Source organism: Hakea prostrata, chromosome 2 (assembly GCF_041222555.1).
Source record: "Hakea prostrata isolate BN-2017 chromosome 2, UWA_Hpros_2, whole genome shotgun sequence".
NCBI lineage: Eukaryota > Viridiplantae > Streptophyta > Magnoliopsida > Proteales > Proteaceae > Hakea > Hakea prostrata.
The window spans coordinates 46333016-46354588 of NC_142601.1; the positions used below are offsets into that span (position 1 = coordinate 46333016).

The 21573-nt window shown below is 37.2% G+C and overlaps 1 protein-coding gene across 4 annotated transcripts; it reads left to right on the forward strand.

Moving 5' to 3' along the window:
* Window positions 1-6423: 6423 nt before the first annotated feature.
* On the forward strand, window positions 6424-12945 carry LOC149024492 (axial regulator YABBY 5-like). Of its 4 annotated transcripts, none has more exons than XM_089144720.1 (6): window positions 6424-6721; window positions 8732-8851; window positions 9023-9146; window positions 9693-9744; window positions 9936-10011; window positions 12696-12945. In XM_089144720.1, exons 1-6 carry the CDS (start codon window positions 6653-6655, stop codon window positions 12807-12809), a joined length of 555 nt encoding a protein of 184 aa, XP_089000846.1. In that variant the 5' UTR covers window positions 6424-6652; the 3' UTR covers window positions 12810-12945. The 4 variants fall into 4 exon arrangements, with proteins under 4 accessions (XP_089000846.1, XP_089000848.1, XP_089000849.1 ...); XM_089144722.1 differs by having other exon boundaries at window positions 9029-9146; XM_089144723.1 differs by having other exon boundaries at window positions 6424-6679.
* Window positions 12946-21573: the final 8628 nt, after the last annotated feature.

The following is a 21573-nucleotide window of genomic DNA, read 5'->3' on the forward strand; positions in this document are numbered from 1 at the left end:
GAACTCTTTTGAAACTAGGTAATGCCTCTAATGCTCTAAACTTCTCACTGTAACATAAAATTCTTTTTTATAAGTTGAATATCGTCTTTAAGCTTCATTCAAATTTTCACTAAAGAATGCCATAGGTTTACTTCTCTGACTCAACACCCCCAATGCCAACTCTTGAAGCATCACAATGCACCTCGAAAACTTCATTAAAATTTGGCAGCACTAAAACTAGGGCTTCATCAAGATCTGCTTCAACAAATGGAATGCGACTTCGGCCTCCTTAGTCCACATAAACCTGTATCCCTTAATACAATCTGTAATAGGTGTAATGATGGCGCTAAAATTGTGAATAAACCTACGATAAAATGATGCTAGCCCATGAAACCTACTAATCTTATGAAGATTCCTTGGCACCTCCCAATTTGTAATTGCCTCTATCTTGCTTGGATCCATCCGAATGTCATCTTTTGACACAATATACCCCAAGAAGGTCACTTGATCAGATAAAAATGGACACTTTTTATCTTAGCATATAACTTCTACTCTTCAAAGACCCTGACAATTTTTATCTTAGCATATAACTTCTACTCCTTCAAAGTCCCAAGCACTCTCTTCAAATTGTGCAAATGTTCCACGATTGAACCACTATAAATCAGAATGTTCTACTCCTTCAAAGTCCCAAGCACTCTCTTCAAATTGTGCAAATGTTCCACGATTGAACCACTATAAATCAAAATGTTCTACTCCTTCAAAGTCCCAAGCACTCTCTTCAAATTGTGCAAATGTTCCACGATTGAACCACTATAAATCAGAATGCCATCAAAGTAAACAACAACAAGCTGACCAATAAAAGGACAAAAAACTTGATTCATCAGTCTCATGAAAGTGCTTGGCGTATTGGACAACCCAAAGGGCATGACCATCCACTCATATAGACCATCTATTGTCTTAAATGTTGTCTTCCACTCATCTCCAAGTCGTAATCGAATTTGGAAATAACCACTTCTCAAGTTTATTTTTTAAAAGATAGCTGCCCCATGTAACTGATCAATTAAATCATCAACTCACAAGATAGGAAATCAATTCTTGATTATGATTTTATTGACAATCCTACTATTGATGCACGTTCTCCAAGACCCATCTTTGTTGGGCACCAATAAAGTTGGAACTGCACGAGGACTCATGCTCTCTTGGACTGCTCTTTTCTCTAATAGTTCTTGCACTTGCCTCTACATCTCCTCATGTTCTTTTGGACTCATTCTGTAGGCTGCTTTATTGGGGATAACATATCCTGGAATGAAGTCAATGTAATGTTGAATGTGTTGCATAGGTGGCAGCCCAGTCGGTATCTCCTCCAGTACAACATCAACAAATTCCTCAAGCAAAGGCATGACTTGCAAAGGAATTCTTGGACTGTTAGAATCTTGTTCCATCACAACACATGCAAAAATCTCAGGTGCTTTAACAACCTCCTTCTGAAACTCTGACCTGGACAACATACTATTCTTTGCTTCTTTTCTTACATCTGAAGGACAAGTGTAATGGTTTTACCATCTTTCTTGAAGGTGTAGGTATGTTTTGAATCCATCATGTTGTCTTTCTATCAAACTACCACAACTTTCCTAACAAAATATGCAAGCATCCATGTGGATCACATCACACTTTATTTCATCAACATATTTCTTCCCTATGGAAAACTGCACAAGGCATCTTTGTGTCACTTTTACCTCGTTCCCTTTCTTAAGCCATGATAGCTTATATGGTTGAGCATGATCCATTATTTTCAGTCCCAATTTTTCCACCATGATAGTGGACACCACATTCTCGCAGCTCCCTCTGTCTATAATCATACTGCAAAATTTTCCTTTACTTATGCACTTAGTATGAAAGATGTTATGCCTAAGCCATGATTCATCATCTATGACAATAGTGTTTAAACTCTTCTGCCAACTAGGAACTCACCAGTATCAGCATAAAGGATCTCTTCCTCACCTAGATTATCACCCTCTTCTTCACCATAAAATTCATCAAAGATTGGGGTGTTATCAAAGTTTGGGTTATCAACTAATGTCACAACTTGTCAATTTGGGCAATCAGCAGCAAAATGCCCAATTCCCTGACACTTGAAACATCACTTGGTTGCAGCTCCTCCCTTGCTAGTTCCACTACTCTGACCCTCTTTGGATGTCATAGGTTTAGAATTCGCACCCTTAACTGTTGATGGTGTTGAACTTGCAAATGAATTTCCGATTTGTTTGGAAATCTATTCCGGAATCCCCCTCCCCCTCCCATAACTATTGCCCTTTTCGTTGCACTACCCTTCCACTTTCAAAGCTAATATGCACACCTCTTCATAAGTCCAATACAACAACTGAACAACATCTGAGATTTTAGACATAGACCTGCCAAATATCGAGTAATAGTCTATTCATCTTCCTTTGCCACATCACACCGCATTCGCAAGCGATCAAACTCATTAATATACTACTCGACAACTGAGTCTTTCTATTGAACATTATGGTACTCAATGAACGCCTCCTGTCTATAATGAGTGGGTAAAAAAAATTTTGCAACATCTTCTTCATCTTATCCCATCTATCTATCTTAGTGTTTGCTTCTCTAGCACATTGCTTCTTAACATGTTCCCACCATATGGAAGCATGTTTTCTCAATTTAATGGATACTAATTTAACCTTTCGGGCCTCGATCAATTCTTTTATATAAAAAATTGGTTCTATTGTATGTAACCAATCAATGAACTCATCAAGATGAGCCTACCTTCAAAATCAGGAATTTTGATCTTCATTCCAATATTTTGAAAAGGGTTTTGTGCTCTCCGATTCTATCCAATATTCAAATTGGCAAAAGGATTGACGCTCTCTTCTTCTTCATCAGAGACGTGCTCCGATTCCTCTCCTTCAAAATGAGATTGGACGCCCAACCCGGCTCGCACAAGTTGTGGTTCCAAATCTTGAATCTGTCTTCTCTCGCTCTTCAAGTTCTATGTCTCACAGGTCTCTGTGAGACAATTGTTCATCTGCTGCAGGAACGTCTCCACGAGCACCTCGCCACCCCTGACCTCCGCAATTCTGTTCCACCATTGTTAGAAGCGACCTAGCGCTCTAATACCAAAATGATGCTGAAATGACAAAGAATCAATGCCAAACAGAAAATGGATTGAAAATGGAGAATTTCTGTCTCTCAAAAGTTTCTTCAAAAATGACAATATTAAGCTCCTTTAAAAAGATATAGAAAACACGACTTCATAGTGCCAAGAAACCCTAAAACGAAAAACAAAAATTACAAAAATGCCACTCAAAATAGTAAAATGCCCAAAACGCCCTCAAATGATCCCAAAAAGCAAAAAAAGGTTGCAGAGCAGTGAGTCCCTCAGAAACTTGTTTCGAATCAACATGACAAATTGAATCCCATTTCGAGTCCAGGACCCTGAATTACCCCATATGCATCATTTGACAAAGGTTGTTGGGCATCAAGACCACTTCTCTTTGTAGAAGGTACTCAACCACATCATTTTTCCTTCCAGTGGAAGACACTAACCATAAAACAACTATTCAACCAAAGAGGTATGCAGTGTGACGGCAAGCATAGAATTTCTTGCCTTTAATTAAGACATCTTAAGGTATGGACCACATATAGTGTCCACATTCCTTCCCACTAGTATGCAAATGGGTCACTTCCACCCTCCCACTGTGGTTTATGGTTCTTGCACAGGGAAATCTTTGAACAATGGAGTACTGCTACTTTTGCTATTGTATTCTGTAGTAGATTTTGAAGGTTTTGTAGTCAAGAAGTGTTGAAGATTTCATGTCAAATTGCTTTTGAAGGACAAAGAAAATGATGAAAATGTCAAAGAATGAAGCATCAAATCACAGCCTACAAGGGGCACCCAAAAAGAGTAATAAAGTGAAACACTGGAGACCTTATACCTCAAACTAACCAGAAAAAAACTGCAAATAAAACCTACAGACACAAGATAATGGAGACATTGGAATGACCGTGGGGGCCCTGTTTGAGCACATTAACTAATGGCTTCATGAATATGAAAACCATATTTTTTGGCCATGGAATCAACTATCTAAGTGCTTAATGTTTGTTTTAAGCTGAAATTGAGGGTTTTTGTTATGTGATACTTGATTTCTTATATCCGCTATTAAAGATTTTATCTGCACTGATATATTTTGGTGGGTGACCTGAATGACTCAGTTTGGGAAATCTATGATGAAAGTAGAGAGGCTTGAGTCAATATGGTAATGATCCTACTCAATGGGTCAATCCATTTACCGAACTAAATACCCCATGTTCACTTATGGAGTCATTGTAAGATTTGGGATTTTAGCTTTAGGGTTTTAGACTTCTAGTAACATCATTTTAGTGACTGGTTTGAGAGAGATCTCCATTAATTTGGATCTTCTTGTTACATTCACATAAAAAAAACTATATTCTTCTCATATAGTGAAAGTTTTTTTATTTGTTCATAGATGTAATACACCACTTGGATACGAGAACCACATTAAATATCTATGTTTGTTTGATTTCTATTTGTGATTTCTTAATGTTCGTTCTAACCATTCTGTTCAAATGATTAACCCGGTGAAGACACATGTGAAATGAAGCTGCCAACTGATGAGTATATTTTTAACTAGTGTTCTAGGTTAAAATTAAGGAGGATTAGTTAGCCTGATGAAGTCAAATTTGGTTCCATGGTTCTATGGTGAAATCAGTGGGGGGTTACGGTTTGAGATTCCCCAAATTAAACTACCCAAATCCTTTACTCGAAGCCATGGGTTTCGGTGATTCTCTCCCAGGCCACTTCCATGGTGTCTAAGAGTACGTACAGGTCCTCAGGGCTTCCATGTGGTTACTCACAGAGAAGGTCAGAGGTGAAAGAGACATCAGAACCAAACTGTGTTAAAGCAAGGTGGTGTCATGCCAATATTGTTTAAGAATGAAGGCGTGAAGCCATTTAATGTGTAGTCTGTATTGGGTAGAAGAGCTCCTGTAGATTTGTATGGTCAGGACCACTTCAATTTGGTCACACATTTAGGGCTCATAGGGACCATGTATGGTGGGTCATTGTGCTCTGAATAGCACATACAGGTGGGAGGCAGTGAATTGTAATACCATCATATCATACTAGTATATATGTTGAAATCAACAATCTCAACAATCACATTTATGTAAATGTGTCTCTCTCTGTACATGCATGGTCGGTGACCTTTTAGTTGGTGCAGACCACGTTGCATGACTAGACAGTTTGTATCGTTAGGAAAGGAACAATCCAAGTGAATTTGCACAGGTAAATAACTCAAGTAGAACAACAACCCAACAAGGCGTGAACTTTGATACCATATTGAAAACTGCAATTCAAAGCATAAAATGTATCGTAGAGCAACCTCATCTTCAAGTATATATGCAAAGCACCAAGGATTTGAAAAATCTGTGGCCTGTTTGGTTACATGAATTTTCTGGATTCATAAATACAAGATTTATACTTGTTTGGTTGTGAAAATCTCTAGATTCATGAAATTTATAGATTCATCTTTTTACACGAAAAACGTTAATCTGTAGATTTATGAGTATGGGGTGAAATCCAAAGATTTCATCCCTACTATAAAAAACGCTAAACATTTGCGCATTCACAAAAATCACTGATGAATCCACAAATTTCATTCCACGTATTCGGTTAATCAAACAGTTAATTTTATAATTATGACTCCAAAAATTTGAAATCTGTAGATAATTAAAATTTTCAGACTCATGTAACCAAACAGACCCTAATAAAATTATTACTTTATAAAACTCCTAACCATCTCTGGTGTATAAGTAGAATGAGACATCGTGATACTCGTAAAAATATAAAGTGAAGAAAAGAACCTGAGAACCACGGGTTTGAAGAAATTACCCCACATACATGATAGTTGCATAATCTATATATCACCACTCCGACCATTCATATTATTCATGTATTCCTGTAATTTTCTTTCTTATTTTGGAAAAAGAAAAGAAAAAAGAGTCTCTCTCTTTCCAAGTAATCTTCCTTCTCCTCTAGAAAAAGCATGAAGATGATTTAAGACCAAGACTTGAAAACACCAACCACTCATTCAATCATAGTACATCTCTCTCATGATACATCTTTCTCTCTCTCTCTCTCTCTTCCCCCTGCCCTCCCAACCCCAACAAACCCACTAACTGCCAATCCAAAAAAAAAAAAAACCCACTTTTTTTTGCCACCTCAGAAGACCAGTACTACTGTAGCGTGTTCATAACTTTAATTCCAATTCCATTCCATAGGGCATAATATACAATTCAATAGATAATCATGTGATGGGCTTTCATGTAATATCCTTGAGACGATCATTCCCATCTCTATCTTTGTTGCCACTAGAACATACTATATAGATTGTACACATTACTCTCTCCCAGAGTCCCTAAAAGAAAATCCATCTACTACCAACCTTTTTCCCTCTCCTACTACAGAAAAAGCTTTCTCTACCCTTCTTTTCCCTGGTCTCTCTTGTCATACTTTTGTTCTTCTTCTTCTTGCGAGTTTTGGATCTTCAATTCTTTTTAGTTTTTCTTTCTTTCTTTCTTTTTCTAGACAACTGACTTGAGCCTGACGGTCTTCAAATCCCCAAAACGAAAAATGTCACTCGACGTCTCATCTGAACAAGTATGTTACGTCCACTGCAACTTCTGCAACACCGTTTTAGCGGTATTCTACTGATAACTCTTTCTTGCTTTTCTAGTTTTATCTCCTCTTCTCCTTAAAAGACCTTTCTTAATATGTGTAGAATAAATTCAACTCTAATTCGAGTTACTTAAAACCCTTTTTAATTTCTCTTTCAAATCTGGCTCTGATTTCCATATGGAGTCCTTATATGGATCAAAGTCTATTAGTTAATTCTAAAAATGTAAATAACAAAACTACAAAAAAGAAAGCATATCCATCTCCTGAAATTTTAGTTCAAATCCTATATATTTCACTCAAGTTTTCCTTGAAACCTCTACCATGTTAACGTGGTATTTTATGCTTTTTGTTATTGTGTTTTCCTTCATTCAACTGTTATAAATTGAAATTTAGAATATGGAAGTTTCATTTGATCACTTAATTTGATATGCTCTTCTGCCAAATCATTTTGATCTCTTAAGTCTACAGGAATGTACAGAATCTCGATCGAGAAATTGTAGGCTTTTAAGTTTTAACATTTGGAACCCATATGAGTTGGCTGATTCAATGGGTGCCCCTTTTGTTTTATATTTTTTCCTTGAATTTTCCTGATAAGCAGTCTTGCCAGAGGATAATTCAAACCCCTATATTTCATGACCCAAGAGCTGGCATGACCACTGATCATGAGGTTCTTCTGCATGTAGATCAGCAAAGAATTCAGCAAGGAATCCTGGCTAGGGTTAGTTTTTAGAGTTTCGATCCCAGATGTCAGTCAAGAAATGGAGCTTTTCAATTCCCAAGTCAATTGTTGCTGCCGTTGATACTATTATTTAACTTTTCTTTTTTGGAACTTAAGCATGTTTTTGACAATATTATTTATCTTTCCAGTCTAGTCTTCTGGATTAGTCAGAAAAACTGCACATTCCTGCTCCACCATTGAAGTTTCATATCAATCCATTGTGTCATTTTCATTTTTCTTTTGGTTGAGGAGAGCGGGAAGACAGTAGATATTTTTTATTTCCTGTTTGGTGCTGGGTTTCCAATGTTCATCAACATCATATGGACGAGCTAGCATGTTTAATTTTGACAAAAAAATGGAGAAATATTATTTGGGGCACAAGACTTTTCCTTCTTTTTACAAGCTCTTTTCATCATAACAAGCCTCTTTTAACAAACCCTTTCAAAGCTTTTATCTCTTATACTTCTTTTTGAAAGCTAGCCAGCCAGCACTGTGCTTTCAGACTGCAAGAAGATCAGGAGATCTACTCATCCTTTATTATTTGGTCTCTTTCTCTTTCTCTCTGCATATTGGCATTTCTACAGTCCACACAAGAGCTGTGAGACTGTGATTATGGCTTTCGGTGGTTTCCGTTCCGGTCACGTCCTTATCAGACACTCTCTCTCTTCCCTCTCCCTGCCACTAGATTTCATTTCCCTCTTTACCTCTCTCTTTCTTCCCCCAAACTCTTCTTTTGGGTGTCTGATAGAAATGATAAAAGTCAGGTCCACCGAAAGACGTATCAATAGTGAAGTGAGTAAGACTGTTAATAGCAGAGAAAATGGAGGAGGAGGACTCTTTATAGATCTTCTCTCTCTCCTTGTTTCTGATAGTTCTTCCCGTAGTAGCAGATTACATTAGGTTTACTTAAATTTTTTTATGGATTTTATCAAATAATTCTTTTTTCCTTTTTGGGTTGAAAAGGGGGGAGTTGGTGGTGGTGTGCAAGGCCTGATAAAAATATCACACCAGACAGTTTTCCTGAAGTATTGCCACAAAGTTCAAAGCATGTATGATTTCTACTCCGGGAAAAATAATAACAATACTTATATACTTTACTTCTATGATATTTCGTACAGTGAAAACATGGCTGATTGGTTACATTTTGTTTCATGCTTTTATTTCTGGAGCCGTAGAGACTGGGATTGACTTTGATTAGGTTTCCCATTGCAGACGTGTTTCCTAATTTTAGATTCTTGGCCATGAAATGAAAGCAATATAATCTATACATATATTTAAGGCTCTCCCATTCTTGTTCTTTGATTTTTAATTTTCAGGTTAGCGTTCCAAGCAACAGTTTGTCTAATGTTGTGACAGTGAGATGCGGGTTTTGTTCTAATTTGTTGTCTGTGAACATGGGAGCTTTGTTGCCGTCAACTCCACCTCAGGATCCCCAGGTATCAAATGCCATTTTAAAACTTAATAGAAGGATCGCGGTTTTTTGTTTTTCCAATTACAGCTCTCGTTCCCTTCTTGCTCTAGCTTCTGAGTTAAGTAAGTAGTGTTTGTTTTCTCCCTTCATATTCATTCTCTATTGCCAAATAACATGATTTCTTGGTGGAGAAAAGTTTCAGAATCATGGTGTGAGCTCTGAAGATTCCAGTAAAGAAGGTGGATCTTCTTCCCAAGGCAACAATGTCTCTACACAAGACTCTGCGGAGAGTCAACAATCTCAAATGGTCCCAATACCCCGTAAGCTCTCTCTCTCTCTCTCTCTCTCTCTCTCTCTCTCTCTCTCTCTCTCTCTCTCTCTCTCTCTCTCTCTCTCTCTCTCTCTCAGCTTGGAGTATTAATATCAACAACCTGCCCCTTGTGGTGAGTGGGTGGCATCAGTTTGGTTCCATAACTGTAGACCTACCAAGACATTCTTATACTACATGATGCCGTTCCCACTGTGGAACATCTGCAGAAGAAACAAGATCTGTGGCCTCCCCAGGTTGTGTGTTTGTGTCTCTGCTGTGTATTATTATTTTTTTCTTTTTTTTCTTTTTCTTTTTTTGCGGTTTCGGGGTTGGTGGGGGAGATCAATGATTCTGGGAACCACCTCTCTTCCAATGTGAATTATCATGCAAGAGAAGGAGGGATATTCCTCGGTTGTGCCACCTTAATTTCTTGTTGGGTTCATCATCAGAAAATATCATTTACACTCAAGACTTCAAATAATATAAATTTTATGTTGTGTTTGTAACTTTTAATTACCATCGGAACTAATCAAAGTTCATTACTGACATGAATAAGCAGCACCAGAGAAGAGGCAACGAGTTCCATCTGCATACAACAAATTTATCAAGTGAGTCTGTGTTCTATATGTGTATGAATTTTCCATCATTAGTACAAAAATTTAAGAGATGCATTTTACCTCTAATTCGCTTGAGTTGGCAAGGATTTAAGAGATGCATTTTTTTTTTACCTCTTGTCTTCTTTAAAGTTTAAGTCAAACAGCTAGTGTGTGTTCTCGGTTTTTTGAATTTTCTTTCACAGGGAAGAGATCCAAAGGATAAAGGCTAGCAATCCTGACATTAGCCACAGAGAAGCATTTAGCACGGCAGCAAAAAATGTGAGTTTCTTCTTCTTCTTCATCTCCTTCTCATGGAAATATATAATTTACATATGGATTAGGTTCTTTAATTACATACAGAGTTTCAACCCCAAGATGTTTCCCAAAAAAAAAAAAAATCTTCCCCGTATATGTTCAGAAAACAATTAAAGCCAATCTACCACTCCTACAATATGAAAGTGATAATGTCCATCAAGTATACACAATGAAAAGAGAACTATTGTCTATCATAAATATTAGGTGTGTGACATAAATTTCGTGGATAGGTAAATTTCAAGGTACCCTACCAGCAAGTTGCAACCAAACAAGTTTTCCAAGTTGAAAAATAAACTTTGATACATAGGAAGGATAAGAGGGAGTGTGATAAGTTTCTCTAGTTAACTTATATAGTGTTAATGATGTGGAAGTGTGATGAAACTTGGATCAAGTCAAGAGCTGACTGTCTAGGTCTTGCTCGATCACCAAGTTTCATTAGGTTTGGGGGGTAAATATGATGTCCTTGATTTTGGAGGGAGACAAGTCTCTTTCTCAAGGAAAGGGCAAATCTAGGTTTCAGCTGAAGGTAGTGCACTGGTTATAGTGGTGACATGATGGCTGCAATATGAATATGAAGGGAAAAAGCATAGCTGGTGATGAAGTTTCTTGATGTAGTGTGGAGAGAATGGATCAAACCAAGATCGATTAGGTGATCCCGGCTTCCTAAACAGAAAATAAGAGGGAATGCCAAAGGGAAGAACGAGCTAGGTAGGCTACCAGATACCTGGGTGAGAGCCTTTGAGGTGCTTGATTCAGATTAGAGTGACGGTGTTGCAGGTTGTCCTTTCTGCCACAGCAAGAGTCTAGGTTTGATCTCACCTTGGAACTTTAGGTGCATGTCAGTATTGGACCTTCACAAACCAAATTGAACAAAGTCAAAGTCACAATAGCAAAACACAAGGGGATATATGCTCAAAAGAAAAAAATCCATCATTCATATAGTCAATAGGTGCCTTTCTTTTCATGGAGGAATTTATGCATACAGAAAAGGTTGAGATCCAAATCTGATTTGGGCTCCCAGCTGTACTCTACGAAGTAGAAATACTGTTACTATTAAGTATTTCAGTCAGACCTGTACATTCATTAGGATCTTTAAGTTATGAATCCAGATCCTCTGCACCCAACCTGCCTGTGCCCCCATCCTCCCACACTCTCATAAGGCCTGACACAGGGTCTGTTTGTGTTAACTGGGGCCTGCCTGTATTAAGCCTTTGTGAGTGCAGGATGATGGCGGCACGGGCAAGTTGAGTGGAGAGGATCTCCACACTTAAGCTGTTGGTCACCTTATGACTAAAAGTTAATTTTTTTGCTTATAACTAAAAATCAAATTATAGGGAAAATTACATATAGACCCCCTGTATTTGCAATCAATCACATCTATTACCTCTGGAAAAAATCAATTACAGGCCCTCTTACTGCTTCAGCAGATCTCCCCATTTAGAGCTTTCAATTCTTAACAATAGGAGAGGCATCTATAATTGATTTTTTCTAAGGATAGTAGATGTAATTGATTACAAACACAGGAGGTTTATATGTAATTTGCCCTAAATTATAAGGGATGGTTTATGCCCTCAAAGTGGGCAGAATTACAATTCTAGCCATTGAATTAACCTAGGAACTATTTGAAAACAAAACAAAAATAAATAAATAAAACTATTGTCCTATTAGGCAGTAGCCTTAGCTGTTGGGTAGCAATCCTAGGAGCTTCCCTTGGCCTTCCAAGTGTTGGGGACGGATGCATAACCACATAAAAGAACACAAGCAAAAACACACTCACACAAGCACGAGGAATTTAATGTGCTTCGGCAAAACTGTCTACATCCACCAGAGAAAAAGAAGTTTCAATAATCCTAAGAACCTCACCACTCTCACACCTCACAAAGTGCTAGCCCCTTTGCTTGCCCCTTTGCTTGCCCCCCATCCTCTCCAGGTATGGATCTCCATGATGAACTATACATGCAAGGATTGATTTATCTAGGTTATCTCACAAAGACTATTTAGAGGGAAACCTAAAACTCTAATCTTCTTATAATTATATACAAGTAATTGATCCAAAAATCTTATCTAATTACAAATGCAGCCAAACTATAATTATATAGACCTCAGAATATAAGACACCCAAACCCAACACCACTTGCTTAGTCTTGTAAGACTTGAATCATGCATCATATAGTGAATTATCTTCAGTTTTTCTTGTGCCATGACTCATGAGGCACGTCTAGTGATTTAAAATATTTGTATTATAAGTTATAACAACCCCCCCCCCCCCCTAACCAAAACAAAAATCTCAAAATATTTCATTTGATTTCTCCAATGTGACAAATAATATTCTTCGTATAGTTGGTAAAAGTAAAGAGCATTCTAGCCTCCTAGTTCTCATCTTCACTATCGTTCTCTTGTCTTGCATTTACCATATTGTTGTCGTATTTTCCTGTATTTTATGAAATATAACTTTTTTCACAAGGGAATCATTCATCCCAACTAAACCCTTAAGATTCATTTCCTCTTGATGATTAACTCTAATCTGGAGCAATATTACTGGTTTCTATTCCTTCTTTGAGATCCTTGTTTGCACTTGTACATTGTGAGATTTTTGAGCAGTTTATTGTCTCTGTGAAGAAAGCCATTTAATCCTGGTTGATCTGCAGTGGGCTCATTTTCCTCATATTCACTTTGGGCTAGCAGTTGATGGAAACAAGCAAATAAACATTGATGAAGCATATGGCAATGAAGGAGCTGAAAAGACCCAAGGTTTCTATTGATAATAATCAATAATGTTTTACTAAGTCATTACTGAACTTTTGACAGTTAGTTTCATCAGCCTCTTAAGTGTAGGAAATGTGCTGAATCCTTCCATGATTTGTGTTGCTTATTTTATCATATTTAATTTCTTTTTTCTTTTTTGTTGTTTTTTTTGGGGTGTTTAAAAGATCATTGGTATTAAGAAAATGCAAAAAAGGAACAATTACAAGACTCAAGACCATTAAGTTAAAAATCATCTGTTTAAATCCTACTGTTTTTAAATATTTTTAAAAACCTTTTTTTATATCCAACCTAAAAATTATTGAGAATAAGATAAGGACAATCAAAAGAAGATTTTGAGTTCTAGATAAATCATTAGATAGCCCGTTAAACATGTATTAAAACACTTATAATCTGAAACTGCAAGCAAATGTATCTTTTCATAATTGACTCTTAATCTGATATCAAAGCATGAGTGACAATTAAGGCATTCACTTTCCTCCATTGAATGTAATGACATCAATATTGCTAAAGAATGGCCACTTACTTACTAAGGCTGGTATTTATGCTATTTATATGGCTTCTTCCCTTAAAAGGGGTTGTGAATCTTTGTCTATCCACTTGCAAAGCTTCCATGTAACCATAAACGAAGAGAAGTGAAAGTAGATTTCTAAATCCTTCACTCTTACCATGTCATCTTACCATTATCTTGGAATCAATGAGTATTTAACTCAAGTTTCTTCTTTAGCTTTGTAAACCCCAACTCCTTTTCAAAAAAGAAGCATTAACCCAGAACCCAACAACTGTGTGTGAGAGAGAAAGAGAGATGTACCTTAAATTCATCAGTTAACTTCAAGAATTAGGTGAAAAGAATGCTGATTTTTCCACAAACTTGGGTAGCAGATAATGTAGTTACAAAATATAAATAAATAAGAATTTGATGGCTCCGATGATTAGAGAGACAGAATTGGTGCTGCAGCAGTACTCCTCACTCGAGTCAGTAGAAACGGAACCCAATGTTTAATGCGTTTAAATTTGCAAAGAAATCTACGAAGTTACAGTTTTCATAAAATTCCAAGGCTTGAGGTTCCAATTAATCCAACCATCTGGATTCATCAGAAGTAGTGCATGGATCTTCCATTGGTCGTACGTGAAGGGATAGGGTTGAACAGAAAGAAATGTTGGTTGGTTGGACAAATCGGTGACTGAAGATTTTGGAATGGGAAAGACGCTAGCTTACAGAATCTGAAACGTCAAATCTGTGTTCCATTGTTTTCTGGTGGAGACTACTGTTACTGTGTGTGTGTTTTATAAATTTGAGAGAGCCAGATATGAAAAGTCAGAAAGAGTTAGTTTGGTGGTCACGGCATTCAAGAAAAGTTCAACTGTCTTGTCTCTCACATCGATCGATTGATTGATATGAAAAGAGAGAGAAAAGAAATCAAAACCCAACTTACCTTTCCGTAGGAGACAACATCAATGATATTTTCAATTCCAAATATTTTTTTGTCACTCTTCTCTCTTTGTTTTCTTCTGTTTCTCCATTCTCATCCTTGCTTACCGGCCTTGCTTTCTCACGGATTTGAAAAATCGAATAAATCAAAATAGAAGGCATCACTTATCACTTATCGAACCAGAAATCGTCAGCACAATGTCGATTTGATCCTTAAGGTATTCCTGTCAAGGCGTTCATTGCACAATGGACACCAATTCAGCCTGATTATATTTTATGCTGAAGCAGTAAAGAGTCAATATGGCATGTATTTATGGGTTTTGAATGGAGCAGAAGAATCTGAGCTGCTATACCGATAGGCTTGAGAGTGGAGAATTCAACCCACAATAACTTCCTAAATTTATGCTCTTCGTTCTTGGCTTTTTCTGGGTCTGATAAATCTACACTCACATGGATTTTTTTTTTAACTCTAATAATAATTACTTGCTATGCTAGCATGCAATGAGGTCGTTTTCAATAAGAAAGAAGCTAACCCAAAACGTGTGATGGATTATGTTCTACAATAGTCATTACAGCTACAGGATTCACCACCTACTGAGGGGAGAAATGATATTTCTTCAGCCTCACCAAGTGCTAAGACTTGTACATGCAAGACAAGTAGACAACCTCAACTATCAGTTAGGCACATAAATGACGCTATGAATGACGTTAATGCAATTTGTGCAAGAAAAATCCAAATGGAAGTGAACATTAGACAAGGGCACAATTGACTTAATTGCATGGGGAAGAATTGAAGAGAAGGATTTGCTCCAACCGGTACTTCAAGGAATGGTGTATGGGTTACAAAAGACATACACAAGGGATGAAGCATTGAAGCGTCAAAAAAATCTGGACTAACTACAAACAAATTAACCAAGTAATACCAAGCTCGAAAGGCCAAGCCTAGCCACTTCAATGCACATGACCGCCATTACTAAAGATCTTGGAGGACATGGGACAAGCACAAATACAATTTGATGGGAGGCCAAACAATATGCTAGTGTAAATTAAAGTAACAAATACAATTGTAATGGATCAAACATTCAACAAACAAATCACAACAAACAATAATTTTTAACGTGAAAAAACCCACAAGGGAAAAAACCACGGGATTGTTATCGGAGTCCACCCAAATTTTACTGTCACCAAATGATAATAATAATGGGCATACAATCAACATTCAATCTCTAGATAACACTAGATGAACACAAAGTCACAACCACATCATCGAAGAAATGGAAATCAAAGAGACATCAGAAAGGCTTCCCGTGAATTATGGTTAAATGATATTCTGACTTTTGGATATGAAGAGCTAAGTGTCATGACAATTCCCTTCAAATTTCAGCTCATTTCGACAACGTCTCACCATCGGATTCGCCGAAGAAAACCAAGAAGAACCTCCACTTTCTTCCTTTCCCCTTTCTACTCTCTCACTGTTTCTGCACTTTTTCTTTTCTCTCTCCTTTGAGTGGCTACTATAGTTGTTCAAACCCTATTTGCTTTTGACACCCATTTAATAACATGGGCCCCACATTTGTAATGGGCCGAACCTAACAAATCTCCCCCTCTGTGCCCATGAGGGAGGAAACCATAACTTGACTCATTACTCGGAATCCATGTGTGCAAGCTCCTTGCACACCTCAAACTTCTCTTGAATAACAATCTTTGTTAACATATCAGAGGCATTCTATTTGTGTGAGTTTTCACAATTTTCAACAAATCATCTTGTACCACATCATGCAACCAATGATATCTTACATCAATGTGCTTTGTGCGAGAGTGATATGTAGAGCTCTTGCTCAAGTCTATAGCACTCTGACTGTCACAGTATACCACATACTTGTCTTGATTTAAACCCAATTCTTGGAGAAATCTTTTCAACCACAACATTTCTTTCCCTGCTTCTGCAGAGGTGATATATTCTGCCTCATTTGTAGACAAAGCCACACATTTTTGTAATTTGGACTGCCAAGAGACAGCTCCCCCTGCAAAAGTAAACAAATTCCTAAAAGTTGACTTTCTACAATCAAGGTCACCCGCCATGTCGGATCATCTACCTTCCAAACGAATCCAACCTCCAAAATATAAACACAATTTAGAACTTCCTCTCAAATATCTAAAGACCAATTTCACAGCTTCCCAATGATCTCTCCCTGGATTATCAAGAAACTTGCTCACAACACTAACTGCCTGTGCAATATCTGGTCTAGTGTAAACCATGACATACATAAGACTACCAACTGCAGATGAGTAAAGAATACATGGCATTGCTTCTCTTTCTTGACTGATAGATGAACATGACTGCTTACTCAATTTAAAGTGACTGGCAAGAGGCGTGCTTACAGAGCTTAGCACCCTGCATGTTGAACCTATTAAACACCCGTTCAACATATTTTTCTTGTGACAACCATAACTTCCTAGCCTTTCTATCACGAACAATCTGCATGCCCAATATTTGTCTGGCTGGCCCTAAGTTCTTTATGTCAAAGGACTTGAACAATTGTTCTTTCAACTTCTTAATAAGATCTATATCTTGTTCAATGATCAACATGTCATCAACATAAAGGAGAAGAACAATGAACTTACCATTTGGAAATTTTTGAAAGTATACACAATGATCTGCTTGAGTCCTCTTATACCCAATAGCCACCACAAGTGAGTCAAACTTCTTGTACCACTGCGTTGGTGCCTGCTTTAGTCCATAAAGACTCTTCTTTAACTTGCATACTAAGTACTCCCTCCCTTTGACTTCAAACCCTCCTAGTTGCATCGTATAAATTTCTTCATTTAAGTCACCATGAAGAAATGCATGCAGTTTTCACATCTAACTGCTCAAGCTCAAGATCCATGCTAGCTACTAAACCCAAAATGACTCGAATGGATGACAATTTTACAACTGGAGAGAAGATCTCATCACAATCAATGCCCTTCTTCTGTCCAAACCCTTTCACCACTAAACGAGCCTTGTGCTTCACTAGCTTCCCAGATGCATCTCTCTTTATCTTGTATACCCATTTGTTTTTCTATGTTTTTCTGCCTTTAGGAAGTTTTACCAACTCAAAATTATGGTTCTTATGTAAGGAACTCATCTCTTCTTGCATAGCTTTCATCCAACTAATTTTATCATTGTGGATCACTGCTTCCTGAAAGCTTTCGGGCTCCCCCTCATCAATAAGAAGAATATACTCAGAACCGGGATATTTTTGTGTTGGTATATGCTCTCTTGTGGGGGTTGCTCCCTCTGCTCAATATCCTCATGATCCATATAAATCATTTGTGACAATCTCTGGATCATTAAAATCAACCTATTCTTTATGAGTAGGTTCTCCTCCTGGAATAGATGTGGGATCAAACATAACATTCTTAACATGAATAGGCTTCTCTAACTTCTCAAAGTGTGTAATATTTTCAACTTCACAAAATATTACATCTCTACTTTTAAGTCTTCTTCTTTCTGGGATCCCATAATCTGTATCCAAACTCTTCATTTTCATATCCCAAGAATAAGCAAGGAACCGCCTTGTCATCAAGCTTTGATCTTTGCTCCTTTGGTATATGTGCAAATGTCTTGCAACCAAACACCTTCAAATGAGAGTAAGAAACATCATTCCCTCTCCACACCCTTTCTAGAATATCAGATTCTAAAGGAGCTGATGGAAACCTGTTCATCGGATAACAAGCAGTGCAGGCTGCTTCTCCCCAAAATGGTTTTGGCAACATAGTCATCTTCAACATGCATCTCACTTTCTCAACAATGGTCCAGTTGTATCTCTCTGCTACCCCCCCCATTGTGTTGAGGGGTTTCAGGAACTGTTTTCTCATGTCTGATGCCATACCTAGAACAATAGCTCTTGAACTCTTTTGATGTGTATTCTCCTCCATTATCAATGCGGATACATTTCATAAGTTTTCCTGTTTCTCTTTCGGTCATGACATGGAACTGCTGAAAATAACGGAATGCCTAGTCTTTGGATTTCAACAAAAACAACCACACCTTTCGTGATGCATCATCAATGGAAGTAATAAAATATCTATTACCTCCTAATGATGGAACCTCAAATGGACCACAAATATCAGAATGTACCAATTATAATAAATTTGATTTCCTACCATGATGCTTTTGAAATGAAACTCTATGTTGTTTACCAAATAAACAATAATCACAAGGATTTAAAAACATACATTTGGCAAGAGGAATCAAAGACTTCTTTTCTAGAACCTGCAGCCCCTTATCACTCATATGACCCAGTCTCCTATGCCATAGATCAAGTAAGGAATCATCGTCTATTGCATTCAATCCACCTTCACATATTTTCACTCTTGTCTTGTACAAAGAGCAACAAACATCTCCTCTAGCAACCACCAATGACCCCTTGGTGAGCTTCCATCTTTCATAATCGAAGGTACTCTCAAATCCTTTTCTATCCAAGGCAAACCCCGAGATCAAATTGAGACGCAAATCAAGAACATACCGTACATCTTCCAAAGTGAGTGTGTAGCCCATGTTTGTCACTATACAAACATCACCAATACCCACAATATTGCAAGCACTAGTGTTCCCCATCTTCATAGTTCTAATATCTCCTGCTTTGTGTCTAGTGAAGGATTCCCTAATAGCATGCTAAGAAGCTCTTGTGTCAATAATCTACTCAACCTGATGATGTGACAGATGCAAACACTAATCCTCACCAAAAAGGAAGAAGAACTGAAGCCTCATTAGATGCTATAGAAGCAGTGCTATTATCATCATCTTTCTTCTAACTGCTCTCTCCATTTTGTTCTCTTTTCCAAATTCTGCAATTTTCTTTTCATATGTCCCTCTTTGCCACAATGGTAATACCTGAATTTTTCTCTAGATTTTGATCTATCTTTTGATTTACCACGACTCTTGGCTTTATCACGACCTTTGTTAAACTTGTCTTTGTTCCTCCCCCTATTCTTTGTGACAAGTGCTTGTGTATCATTTGAACCCATAGACTTCATTCTTGTCTCTTCATTCATAATACATTGGTAACCATGCTCATTGATAGTTTACCCTCTGGAATAGAATTGCTAACTAATACAACCAAAGTCTCCCAAGAATCTGATAAGGAACTCAATAATAATAAAGCTTGCAACTCATCTTCAAGCTTCAACCTCATTGGGCTCAATTGATTCACTATGCTGATATTCATTCAAGTGCTCAATAACTGAAGTATTTTCTTTCAACTTCATATTAACAAGCTTTCTCATCAAAAAGGCTTTATTCCCAACTGTCTTCCTCTCATAGAGACTCGCTAACTTCTTCCAAAGATCTTCCGCCGATGTCTTATTTGCAACATGATGGAAAACATTAATGTCCAACGTCGGATCATGCCAATAGTTTTCTTATTTAATTGGTCCACTTAGCTTCAGATATATATGATGGTCGATTAATGTCACCTTCAACAGGTTCATATAAATTCTACAAAATAAGAGATCTTCCATCATAGGCTTTCAAATCAACCAATTTGATCCATTTAGCTTAACCATAGTACTTGAGGTAGCTTTCCATTTTAATTTACACAACTACCAACTAAGCTCTGATATCACTTTGATGGGAGGCCAAACAATATGCTAGTGTAAATTAAAGTAACAAACACAATTATAATGGATCAAGCATTCAACAAACAAACCACAATAAACACAAGAATTTTTAACGTGAAAAAAACCCGCAAGGAAAAAATCATGGGACCATTATCGAAGTCCACCCAAACTTCCACTATCCCCAAATGATAATAATAATGGGCATACAATCAACATTCCATCTCTAGATAACACTAGAGGAACACAAAGTCACAATCACATCATCAAAGAAATAGAAATCAGAGAGAATGGAGAAAAGTCACCATAGAGGCTTCCCGTGAACTATGGTAGAATGATATTCTGACCGTTGGATATGAAGAGCTAGGTGTCACGACCATTCCTTTCAAATTTCAACTCATCCGGCAACGTTTCACCATCGGATTCGCTGGAGAAAACTAGGAAGAACCTCACTTTCTTCCTTTCCCGTTCTGCTCTCTCTCACTGTTTCTACGCCTTTTCTTTTCACTCTCCTTTGTGTGACTACTATAGCTGTTCAAACCCTATTTGCTTTTGACACCCATTTAAAAACATGGGCCCCACATTTGTAATGGATCGGACCCAACACAGTTCTCTTACAACGATGATTTACAACACTAAGTAGAAAACCCAGCAACTAAGTAATTCATCACACGTTTGATGATCCTAAATTAGTTTTGTTATTGAGAAATTTGATTTTAATTTTTATTTCGAAAGTTAATATATCAAACACTTTCCTTCACTGGCACATATTAACTAGTGAAGCAGGAATACTTTTATAGGTGTTTGATAAAATTTGTTTCTAGTAAGCATTTTATCATAGTAACCACAGATAGAGAAGATGAAGAAGAACTTTAGGCACCGAAGATAGAGAAGATGACGAATCAAATGATCCTTACCATTAGGGTTGAATAAACAACAAATAGAAAAAATTTATAGCAATATGAACAAGTTTTTGCAGGTTTCTTATTATGTTTAGGATGCCAAACTCCATAAATACCCTTCTATAAAACTATTTCACTAAAACATAACGACCCACCCAATATTTGCACCCAAGATAGAGAAGATGCTGAATAACAAATGCTTCTCAAAGCAGAAATTTTCATAACTTTCAATTTATGTTGCAATAATCACTAGAAACAAAACAATTTTATCAAACGTTTTTCGATTAATTTTTTTGTTCCTTGAAATAAGAAACACCCAAAACCGGTTTTCAATAAGTTATCAAAGCAGGTCCTTAATCTTTTGGTATTTTAGTTTTGATAAATTCCAAAGCAGGAAACAGACTAAGGGTCTGGTCGATAAGAAGATGATGTAACCTTGAAATGAAAATCCACATCTTATAGGTATAGCATCAGGAAAACAAGGTTGTATCGAGTCTATATATATGCCTATTGCCAATTGTATCTCTAATACCCAATGCTTGAGAGGATCTTGTCACTAATAAATGTGAATGTATTCTTTGGTTTATCAATGACTGAGATTCAAAAGAAAAACAAAGCCAGTGTTAATTGGGTGAAACGTTTTGTGAGTGAACCGCTCAATATGATCATCACCACGCAGTTTTGAAGAACATGACCAATAGATTGGCTTTGCATGACCATATTAGAATCTGAATTTCCGATGGATTGATTTAGCTTCTGAACCATCCAAGTTACGTTTTTCCTCAGTTTGTTTCCCAAGTTATAAATCCAGTAAGGATTATTACACTT

Coding starts and splice junctions, on each gene's coding strand:
- LOC149024492 (XM_089144720.1), top strand. CDS start 6,653: ATGTCACTCGACGTCTCATCTGAACAAGTATGTTACGTCCACTGCAAC. Junction 8,852..9,022: donor CTCCACCTCAGGATCCCCAG/GTATCAAATGCC, acceptor GGTGGAGAAAAG/TTTCAGAATCATGGTGTGAG. Junction 9,147..9,692: donor TCAAATGGTCCCAATACCCC/GTAAGCTCTCTC, acceptor GACATGAATAAG/CAGCACCAGAGAAGAGGCAA.